Source organism: Sturnus vulgaris, chromosome 15 (genome assembly GCF_052056855.1).
Source record: "Sturnus vulgaris isolate bStuVul1 chromosome 15, bStuVul1.hap1, whole genome shotgun sequence".
In the NCBI taxonomy this organism is placed as follows: domain Eukaryota; kingdom Metazoa; phylum Chordata; class Aves; order Passeriformes; family Sturnidae; genus Sturnus; species Sturnus vulgaris.
This window is the reverse complement of record NC_142257.1, coordinates 8,797,141-8,809,301: the sequence shown is the minus strand read 5'-3', so window position 1 is coordinate 8,809,301 and position 12,161 is coordinate 8,797,141. Positions and strand designations below refer to the sequence as shown.

Here is a 12,161-nt window from a genome sequence, read left to right as displayed (position 1 = left end):
CTCAAAATGTCACTGTATAAGTCAATGGAACAGCTAATTTCCCATGATGACACAAAAAACACCATTAAGAAATTCTGATGACACTAGAAAATTCTACTGCTGATTTAATGGAAAAAATGTAGATTTCCTCTCTTGCCCTCAAAATGACCTGCCTACACCATGGCACTGAAGATGGCACTGTTTGCTCTGCTGCTCTTTTCCTCCTTCCTTAAAATAGTGGGTGTGCCCATTTTGAGAATGCAAACAGAGCTGTTCAAGAGTAAGTTAGTATGATTAAAATACGAGGAAGCAGAAGTTCTGTCCTTCCAATTTCATAAAGCTTTCTGTATTAAATAATGAATTTCCATATATTATAGCGTGATCTACCACTTTGAAAACATTGAGTTTAGCCCAAATTTATGATTTCTGACAGCACTTAAAAATAAACCTAAATGCCAAACCCAGTGAATTCAAATATTTGACATCCATATCCTACAAGTGAATTTAGTCAAAGAGCTCAGGTCGGATTCACCAATTTGCCCAACTTTCAGTCCCAGTATGGCTCCAGGGCTGAAATCTTGCTCCTGAATAGCTAAAGTATTGGAATATTTAACCCACTGATAAATATTTCCTGTGCTCTACCCAGTCCTGTTTCCATAGCAGCAGCAAAATTCACATTTAATCAAGAAGGAGAAGTGCCTGCCAATTTCCGTGTAACCCTCTGCAATCTTCTCCTTTCTGTGAACTCCTTTCATTCTCTCTGCTGGAAGCTCTCGTGGTGTGGCATGTAAATGCATTTGCTTGGCTACTTCTGAACCTCCTGGAAGCACAGGGTGTCCCCAGAGGTGTACTGGGAAGCCGGGTTACAAGGAGGGAAACAGGTCAGTGGGAACTTAGCCGGAGGGTGGAGGAGTGGAGAACTGCTGCTGTGAGCCCTTGTGCATGGGGAAGGATTTAAAGAGAAAAAGGAGAACTGAGCTATCCATAGCAGCATCAGCCAAGGTCATAGCGAGCCCCTGACCTCCACAGCCCTGGAACGTCCCTGGAAGTGTATCCTGATAGAGGTTGTGCCCAGTAATGGTCTGTCCTGGGAGACAGCCTGAGATCTGCAGAACGCTGAGCAGAGGCAGAGAGGGGGCAGGCGAGGAGCCTCCCAATCTCCTCCTCTATGGTGCTTGGCTGCGTAAAAGCAGGAACTTCATCCCACACTGTCACTCACCATGAGTGAGATTTAATAATAAATAGCCTAAGGGAGAAGGTGGAAAAATTGATTTCTCAGGAATTTTCCTGGAGCAAGGATGAAATATTAAAGAAACATTTCTACCTTGAAAAAAGAAGCATTCAAGAAATGATGGATAGGAGCCATTAGCCCTGTGCATTACATGTGTGCTTTATAAAGGTCCTAAAACACTTAAGGAAATATCACACGCATGGCAGCATTGCCCAACAAAGCACTTGTTCACTGATGACCAGAAGTTACTCCCAAATTTATTTCTAATCTTGCTTATTTCATGTACCTAAATCACAGATTAATGAAGTAAGAAGTGTCTAAAACTGAGGAGTCTGACTAAAATTAGAGTCCCTCTGTGAAAGTAACATGCTATTGGCCTATAATTTCCACCGTTCTTTTCCCCAGCTTTGTGGCAATCGTTTTAAAAAAATGTCTATTCAGGACAAGTAGAAAAGTTACAGTAATTACTTGGTCAGTACTGCTGGGTAATTGTATATACATTATGAGAGAGTAATTCAAAGCAACTCCTCAGTAAAACTATTGAGAAGAGAAAAATCGTCTAAAATTCAGGGGATGGGATATAAAACAAGGTGTAAGAAATAAGGAGAAGCAGTTAGGCAAAGCATCTCTGCTAGGATGTGATTACATTCCAGTGTGGTGTTTCTGAGACCCCCAATGGCTCTGGCAGGAGGTATTTCCCTGAATTTGATGCTCAGAGATGTGGGATATGAGCAGCTCCTAGGCTCCAGCTTCTGCATGTCTCTTGCTCCCACAGCAGGGATAATCAGAAATGTCACCTTGATAGGCAATTCTGGTTTCAGCAGGGGAAGGAGAGTCAAGATACAGGCACAGCCCATCTGGAAGAAAAATGGGAGTGGGCAAGAAGTGCTGTTTACCACCCGTGCACAAAAAGGAACAGTTAGATTTTTATATTCTCTGGTCTGGTACATAAATCAGGAGCAGCTGATGTTGCAGAGCTGTCTTCGAGCTGTCCTGGGTCCACCAAAGGCTGTTGGATTAAGAGATTAAGAGTGCTCAGATTGCATCTACCCAGAGTTTAATTGCTACTCTGTCTGCTTTTGCAGTGGGGATTTAGAAATAAACTCCCCTGCTTTCAGTGCACACTTCTGTCCATATTGCTCACAGCCTTCCTCATTTGAAGGCAAGAGATGGGAAGACTTGGCCACAGGGAAGAGGAAGCCAAAGCATGTAATGAGCTCTGGATGCATGAGCCAAAATTGTTATGCACCAGGTACAAAGGGGATGTTGGTCTTGTTTAACCTCATGAGACCCCCATGACTCCTTAAACTGGTCTGGATGATGCATCCTTCAGGTGTGTCAGCCTCAGCATTTACCATCTGCCAACTCACTAGGAGTACACTTGAGCCCTGTGTCTATGTCATTAATGCTGGTATTAAACAACACAGGTCCCAGTATAGACCCCTGAGGGACACTACTTGTCACTGATGTCCATCAGTGGACTCTGAGCTGCTGACCATGCAATCCTCCAGCAGCTTTCTTATCTATCTATCAGTCCACCCATCAAATCAATCTCTCCCTGCTTTAGAGAGAAGGATGCTGTGGAGATCCATGTCAAAGGCTTTACAGAAGTCCAGTTAAAATGACATCTGCGCCTGTCCTTGTGCACTTACATAGTCACTCCATCAGAGAAGGCCATTAGGCAAGTTTATGCTGGCCACTTTAATTACATTTCTACTTGCATATAGGTATTTATAATACCTATAAGATTTTACAACCAAAAGTTGCTACCATTAGTGCTTTTACAGTCCTTAAAGTTCATGGTCACACATGGGGCTAAACAAGTGCAGGTGTCTGCTGGCCATGTGCACCAAACTTTCACCTCAGTATTGCTGAAACATTATTTGGAGCTTTATGGAGGCAGGCAGATAAAGTGACCGGAGAAGATTGTCAGTGCAGATGTAGGGAGTCATTAGAAAATCTCATTATATTCAGGAGTCTGTACAATGAATCACCTTTCTTCTCCCAGAAAAGTGAAAACCTTTGCTTTAAATGAAATGTTTTCTTCTCCATCACTCAGGAACTCAACAAGCAGACAGATACCTACTGCCTATAAGAAAAGAATACCTAGTTTAAAATCTAATCATCTTGTCCAACTGCTTTAATATAATTTTTAAAATATATCTTACAGTCTTACTCTATCCAGTCTGGCATGTATTCAGTATTTTCTAGCCTAATATCCTGTATGGGATTCTGATTATTGTGGGGATAGGGAACAAAGAAACACTGGCCAGGAAGTCATCAGATATAGCAGCCATATCCTATTTTTCAGGGGAATTTAATGCCACCAGTACTTATAGAACAGTGGAGAGCAAAAATAGCTACAGAAGACGCAGACAAAGATTCTACAGAGTTGATAAGCTCAATTTCCCGATAAATTCTCCTGAGCTTGTTTAGATTAGTGGTTCAAACTAAGTGACCTGCCAGGAGTAAATGATGCCTGTAGGAAAAGTGAGAGATCTGAATTTTTTTGTCTGAAACTCCTTTGAAATTTACCTTATGCATGTGGCACACTTTTGCACTCAAAGAGTTCACCCACATGAATCTGTACTTTGTAATTGTTGAATAACTTTTTTTGTTTTATAAGATTTGAGCACTGCACTGTCCTCTCACCAGTAAAAATTTCATACTATGAATTTCATAAAATCCAGCTCTTACTTGCCTAGCAGGTTCCAACACTAGATCTTGGAGTGCATTACAAAAAAAGCAAATGACATTATACTATTATACTCGTTTTGCAGACAGACACTGAGGTTCAGTGAATTACAGTAGGATCCCATGGAAGGGCAATAAATCACACAGACTTACCACACTTCTTTCTGCTCACTTTGCCCCAGAGTGAAGCCACAAGCATAATATTTCTATTACAATATTGCTTCCTTTAAGAGGTAAATAGCATTTAAAATGGAAAGTGGAAAAATCAGGTAAATGAGAATTTGCTAAGCATCATTCAGTGTTTTCAAAAGTGGTGACCAAGATCAAAGTCTTCTTTGCTCCTCTTTTAATCAAAACTCTTTACATCAACCTCTAGACTCCTAGTGGGTTGTTTCAGTTTTGGGGAGTTTTCTTGGTTTACATTTTTTATTTAGCTTGTTTTTTTGTTGTTGTTGTTTTTTGTTTGGTTGGGTTATGTGTTTTGTTGTTGTTTGTTGGTTGTTTTGTTTTAATTTTTTCCTTTTTCTCTGTCTTGTCATCTTGTGTATCATGCTATTCCTAATGTAGTTGAATTTCCACAGAAGACTTGTAGACATTTTGGTTTTACTTACCCAATACCCACTTCATGATCAGCAATTCTGTCCATGAGAACTGGGTTGTTTTGACTCTGAATATTTGTTTTGGATGATCCGTGATGGTCTCATTGGGGAGATTTTTGACTCCTTCAAACCGATCTGAAGCATTCACTACTAACAGTCCAAGAAAGATTGTGAAAGAAACTGCATGAGCCACAAACTTCATGAAAGGACTTCGAAGGGTACGTCCCAGCTGCAATAGAACATACACAGCCATAAGGTTTTTATTCACCCACCTCCTAGAAGTTTCTTCACTATTAACATTTGAAACCTTTTGCCCATGGTGAAAAGGACTCAGTAATTAATTCTGAATCATTAGCTAAATAGGGTTTAGATTTGTTCAAGTTGTTACTTGCTATTACTAGACAATATGCATTGGGTAATTTTCTATGCATGGCAATATCTTACAATGCCTCTTTAAACCCACATGTAATATCTAATTGTCCTGGCCATATGGTGAGTGGAAAATGAAGAGAAAAGGTATTTATATGAGACACGTTTGTATGTGTATGTGTTACATGAACGCATTTGTATGTCAGTACAAATCCTAATGACGGAGACAATTTTCATCCTTAATTCATGGTTATTTGTTAGAATCTTTTATTAATGGTGAATTTTTGGTTCATTATCAATGTGTAAGAAACAGCCTTCTGCTTAAATATTCTTCAGTAATGCTTTTCATATGCTTTGCTATGATAGTCTTTTCTCATAATTAGTACAAAAGCTGGAGAATTACTCCCAGAACACAAGGATTTCTTTCAAGACATTAAGCCAAGAAACAGAGCAGCAGGTCTCTTCACTACAGATAATTGTTCCACTCTTCTTGAAAAGCTTTCTTTGTTTATAAATTTAAATATCACTCTTAATTTTACATTTTCTGTGAACCAAGAAAACGTTACTCGAGAAAGATAGAAAGAAAGAGTAGAAGCATTTTCAGAAGCACCCGGGCCAAAGCCTGTAGAGTTGGACACAACAGGGAGCAATGGAAGAGCTGGCCTGGATGGGGCCTTCCCAAACTCCCCTCAAAGCCAGTTGGATTTTTTTTTTCAGTATATTACTCATTGATTCATTCCCCTTGATGCCAAGGTATCATCCATTTTTTCTTTCTATCCACTGATTCAATAATAAAACGTCAGAGGAAAAAGGACATAAAAAGGAAATTACTTGCTTTCGTATTTATCTCCAATACCAGGTTAATTCCAAGGAGCCCTGGTCTCTGCTTATGGCAGAACAGGAAATATTTCAAAAGCAGAGGTCTCTAGGTCTAGCAGAAATTCAAAGGAAGTCCTAGGATTCTGGGGTTTATTTCTTTCTCTTATCAGAGTTTTTAAAACATCAATAAAATATTTTATAAAGTTGACAGAATAGGAAATCCTATTGAAAAATGTGCAGGTTTCTAAATACTGGAGAGACATTCCATTAAAGAGAATGAAAATATCTCCTCTTTCCCAAGGTCCTTATTAACATTCTCTGAGGTCAGAAAGGACATGTTTGACTGGGTAGATATTGCACTGACTTGAAACCCAAGTTTATTTAATCTTGTCTAGGAATAATATGGCAGAGTGGATGAAGTGTGTTAAAACAGTCTCAACACTTGCAATTCTGGTTCATCTCCAATGCTGTCACCATTTGTGTAGTTCTCAAAGTTTTTTATGGTTGATGTTGTGTAGATTTATGCTTTGTAGTAGAATTTATAATTTTAGTACTGAGCTGATGGGGTGATGGGATGAGTCTGAAAAATGTCCCACACAGTAATAATCTGAGATGATTTCCTCCTATGACCTGAGAGAGTTCAGATTGCAAGCGTAAAGTGGAACAACAGCCATGGATCCTTAGCAACAAGTTTTTAAGAAAGTGCACTTGCAGTCTGTATGAAGCTCATTTCTATCCTGAATTCACTGAAAGAGAAAAAGCACTACCTATTGAATCATGACTCTTCTCATAATTAGACTTTTTCTGCTGTCTATAGAAATGTAAAAAAAAAAGTCCTTATATTAAAGTAGCATAGTCTCAGTTATCAGAGAAATAATCCCATGTATTACAGAACCAAATGAATTCTATGGGTAATTTCCCTTACTTCTCTCATGATTTAATAGAAATCTGCATTTAGTTTGCATTACATCAGCCATTTGTCCTATTTATTACTGCAGAAAGCTTACCATTATTTTCTTGAGCTGATACTTTTTATATCTTCTCAGAAATCTGATTTTTAGCTAAGAGCTAAAGAAGGTGTTTTATAGAATATTCTGTAAAAAATTAATGAAGTGTCAATTCCTCCAGCCTGTCTAATTCTTTATGACAATAAGATTTTTCAAACAACATGATGCAGCTAAACTCAAAGTGTGTAACTGCATGAGTGTATCAATACCTTGATTTTTTAGAAAGTCAGAATACCACCTTTCATCAGACCAGGATTGCAGGGTAGTGTCTGGCTGTTACTGCTAAGATAGAAACACTGACTGTGAATACAAAGGTTCATTCTTAAGAGAGTAGATAATTTCATGACTTAGTATCCTATGTCCATGATCGGAAAATAATGAAGCACACATTCATGTCAAAACAGAAATATACAGTGTGATATCATTACAAAATTTTCCAAATGTTTGAAGAGATGGAAAAAAAGACATAGAAACATCATAAAGAAAAAAATCCATTACTATGTTCAGTACTATGCCCATAGCAGAAGCATGAAGGATACTGTTGTAGTGATCTCATGTATTTTAGGGGTAAAAAGGTACAGATACAGCATAGACAGAGACAACCATTAAAGTTGCAGTGCTTAAACAGTGCAGAGTCTGTTGCAGTGGGAGCTGTAGTCCACAAATCCCCAGCGTGCCTTCAGGAAAAGGAGAGAACAGCCCAGACAATGAGGGCTGTGTATGAGTGAGTGACCTCTCAGTGTTGCAGTGTTTGAACATGCACTTCAACCAACCCAGAAAGAAAGAAAACACATCTTGAAGCTCTGCAGACAATCCAAACAGCCGCTCTTGCTCTTGTCATTACATTTTCGGGCAACAGACTGTGCAATTTTTCTATCCAATCTCTTTTCTCTTTTGATCACCAATGAAAATATTTTGGAGACCAACACATAAAGCAACAGTTTATTTCAGAGTCATGGCCTCCAGGACATGGATAAGTCAGCAAGGATATTTCACGATAGGATAGGTTTAAACTTCATGAGTCATGTCAATCGTCTGTGCATCTAGAAGTGAATGAATGAGTGAGTGACATTAAAACTGGTTTTAATAAAGTCAGGTCTGTACAACTGAATGAAAAAATAAAAAGTAAGGTTGAGGTTCAAACTCCTGTCAATAATATGTACCAAAGTATTTGGTATAGTACATTCTAATCCCACAGAGCTTTATTAAAGAAAATTTTGTGTTGGGTAGGATAGGCTTTAAAGTGTGCTCCTAGCTAAGATATATCAGTGAAGGCATTTTGAATATGAATTCCTCTATTACCCTATGTGAAACTGCAGAATTTGATCATCATAAAAATGTGATATACAGTAGTGTTGCTCAGGACAGCTCCTATTGCAGTATTCCACCTTAGAGATTTCCTCCATTTTTCTTGCTGCCCTGGTCCAGAAACGAGCCCCTCACTCACACCTGGGCACCTGTGTGTCTCTGGAGACAGATCTGATTTAAGTTAAATATCTTAAGTGATAATTACTATGAAAAAATTATTTCTTTGCCCAGTTGTGTAACATAAAGATTACTTCCATCAGTAAAAACCCAATAAAACACTTGTAAAGTTGACCAGGACAAAAACGGGCTGCTCAGAGTGAAGACACTGCCTGTGTAGAATTTTCTGCAATAAGAGTGTGAGAAGATACCAGGCTCTTAGATCAACCTGCAGCCCTCGAAATTAACAGTGATGATTTTGGGTGAGATACCAATTCTTAGGGAAAAAATTGTGTTTGTTATTCAGTTATTTCTATCACAGGTCCCAATCAAAAATCAAGACGATATTGTTCTGATCAAGGCAAATCCACGCATTAGAAGACAATAACTGCCTGAAAGAAATTTCAATTGGACTTTGTGCTAGAAGGTTACATGTGGTTTTTCACAGTCTAGTGAGATGAAAAGGAAGGAACATTGAAAAATAAGAATGCATGAAAGATTTAGGATAATGAAATCAAAACTGATGAAAAGTAAAGTATCTCCCCCCCATTTTTAAATTTTAATACACCTACCTCAAAAAATTAAAACCAAGTAACTTTCTCAATAATTTCTTATTTCTGCTGTAAAACTGTTTTAGTTTTAGAGAGGTTTTGCCCCAGTTTCTTTCCCCTTAGTTTTTATTTTTTCTTTTAAATCCTCCACTTACTTCTAGTCTAATTGTTCTTCCCACCTATTGCTATATTCAAATGTAGCCTCTGTAATTCTGAGACTGCACCACAAATGTTGCTGTTGTCTGGTGTGCCAAATCCCAGCATGTTCGACAGAGGTGAAGGAAATTAAAGAGCTTCATAAATCCCTGCTAGCCTGGGGTCTGACATGAGGGAATCAAGGTGGTAATTCCACACAATAATTCCCTCTACGACCCAGCCAAAACTACCCACAGCACAGCCTGGCTTTCACATGCACTTCTCTGTGAGCACTTCTGGAGTCCTGTCTGGTACTCATGAAAAATGGGGGACTTTGTGTTGATCTCAAGGAGATGAAGTTACATCCTCATATACTCTAATACAAAGTACTCCTCTTGGAGCTATTTTGGAAGAGACTAAGGTTTCAATGTATTTTATTATCTCAGACATACTGAAGGACTATTTTTCTGATTGTATTAACATGTGTTTCAAATTATAGACTTTCCTCAATACTAATTGATGGATCTATAGGTACTTGAGTTTGATAAATTTAGAAAGGATTCCTCCCTGGTTTTTAGAGGAAATGGGAGAAAATACTTTCAAGACTGAATACAATACCAGCACCAGGGGTCATTTTGATCAAATTTAAGTACCTGTGACAAGCCTCCTGCAAAAGACACCTGCCTTGTAAGGGATGATGTTGCTGGCTGTTGCTGAATGTAAAATCATCTTCTCCCCTGCCACCCCATTTTCTGTGGCAAGAGCAGTGACAAAGCTATTTATCACTCAGCCACACACCTATTTATCTCCACTTGTTTGAGCAGACTCTTTCAGGATGAAACCTGTACAGATTTCCTACCACAAACATCTTGAGATTTTACCAAAGGCAATGATTGTCTCTGGTCCTTTGACCTCTAAGTCTCAACAAAATCTCCTCCTCCATCTGATCTATATTTAAGTATACAGCAATATTCCAAGTTTCATCATCTTTTCTCTCAAAATCATAAAGATTTTATCATTAAGTCTAGTCTTTGCTGCAACATTAAGAAGTTTCGGGGGGCTTGCCAGAGTTTCAGGCCCGTGTCATAATAATGCTCCACTAACTACAACCACAATAATGCTCTATTAACTAAAACCACAATAATACTGCATTAACTAAAACTACAATAATGCTCCACTAATTAAAACCATGAGCTCAGAATGAAGGAGGGAAGTTAACAAAGGAGCCCTGAAGAAGGGAGGAACCCACAACAAGAAGTGCATAAAAGAACAAGAATTTAAACATCAGAGTTAACAAAAACAAGAATCTTCTCCTTCAGTTATTTCCAGTTTTGGTGGCTCTTCTGTTTTTTTCTTCACTCCACTCCTATGCTGTTATCTTATCTATACATTTCTTTTTCCTTTTTTGTTCATGCCACCCACTCCCTCACCCTCTTTGCCCATCACCCACTCTTTTCCTTGTAAAGATGAATCTCAAACCATGACAGTTTCATTTTTGGAGGGCCCAAATGGAACCCGGGGCAATCTTGGAGGATACCATGAATCACTTCCCAACAGCTTTATGGAAAAACCTGGGGTTTCATTCCAGGTCCTGGGTAAAAATGCCTGTAAACCCTACACACCATCAGGAGTTTGTACCTTGCTGCAGGGAGCGATCCAGTAGGCTATGGCAAGGAAGGGCAGCCCGATGGACACCCCAAAGACAGCCAAGAACTTCACAGCTATGGATTGCTGCCGTAAGCCTGAGAGGTTTTCATACCACATGGTGAGCAATTGCTGCTGGCAGTTGGGGTGAGCAACAAACTGTAAGAAAACCAAAAAGAGAGATATCAGTAGCATTGTCTGAAGAGGATGAGATTTCATGAACTTGCCGATGGAACATGACAGGTCATGTCTTTGTTGTTCAACAGACAAACAGAAAACTGTGAACCAGGCACATGGGACCCCCAGGTACTGGCAGAATGTGCATTTCGTCTGCTCCTTGTCTTCCCTAGAGAAAAGCTATTATGATATGATTAAAAAGAAGAATCTGAGCCAAACCCCAAAATCCATCAGTGGTCAGCACTGACAAAATGTCTCTGAGCAAGTTACTTCTTGGGGTAAGGCAGTGTATCCTGAGATTCAGAAAAGACACAGAAGTGCTTGGAAGCCAAGCTGGAAAACACCGTGATGACTTTGCTAAGGACAGAGGCCATTGACACAGCAGCTTAACACAGCACTAATATTATATTGCTCTATTTACTTTGTAAAGATCAAAAGGGAGCCATTCTGCAAGGCTCTCCCGCAAATTATGAAGTCTGGCTGGTATTTTGCTACTTTAAATGCTTTATCTCAGCGTACCTTTCAAAATATGACAGCTCATTCTTTACTGATAGGACAAAAAGACAAATTCAAAAGCAGAAGGAAAAACTGTGGTGCTCTGGTACAGAAAGTACCTGTTTTATACCCTATAACTGAAAGTCCTCTTCAGTTTACTGTTCAGAAGTAAAAAAAAACAAAACAAAACAAAAGGTAAAATAAAAGGTGAGCTGCAGAAAAGTGAAAAGGGCAATTTCTTAACGGCAATTTCTTAATGGCAGAATTACTGCACCACCAGATCTCACCTAACAGTTTTATAATAAAAGATTAAACTTCTTTAGTTCATATTGTTCTTGGAGGTGATTGAATTTAGAATGGGGCTATCTTTAATCACAGAGAAGGATAATTAAAATGCAAAATAACAAAAGAAAAAATGAAAAATATATATGTTGCTGATGCAGCTAATTGTATTAGTAGAAGCGAGGGTTTCATTTATTAATTCAGTGGCTGAATAAATGTTCCTAGGAGGGAAATGCAAAATGCTCTACTCTTTCAAAGAGTAGAATTTTCTGGAGGTGAAGGGGAGGATGAAAGGGGTTAAGAAAAAAGAGAGGAGGAAAGCAGAGGCTGCTGAGGGCTTGGCTGTCACAGGGATAGGGACAGGACCAAGCCTGGCAACCGCCCCTTGCCCTGGATCAGCCCTTTAAGTGTCACCCAGCTGGAGGATTTCAGCTGTCATCTGTAGCTTTTTTGGGACTGAAAAGCAGAGAAAATTCTAGCTGTGCTTTCATCTTCACTGTCTGTGAACGGTGATCGGGTATCGATTTGGGAACTTAATGGACTCTTTTTAAGATGTTTGCATAACAAAACTGTTACTGTTCCGGAGGAAATACAGTTGCACAATAATTAGGACTACTCTGGAGTAACACTTTTCCTTCATTAATAGCACATTAGCAGCTGTTTAAAATATGCTTTTGAGATAAATTAGGCTTTGGGGTCTACAATTCTCAAGAAG

General features: G+C 38.9%; 1 protein-coding gene across 2 annotated transcripts in view; it reads right to left on the bottom strand.

The window, feature by feature from the left end:
• TRPC7 (transient receptor potential cation channel subfamily C member 7) overlaps positions 1-12,161 on the bottom strand; it is a 66,242-nt gene that overhangs the window by 19,618 nt on the left and 34,463 nt on the right. For both annotated transcript variants that reach the window (XM_014883373.2, XM_088173686.1), the window contains exons 3-4: positions 10,487-10,651; positions 4,516-4,732 (exon numbers count right to left, since the gene is read on the bottom strand). In XM_014883373.2, the coding sequence (XP_014738859.1) occupies positions 4,516-4,732; positions 10,487-10,651 (382 nt within the window). The remainder of the gene's footprint in view (positions 1-4,515; positions 4,733-10,486; positions 10,652-12,161) is intronic.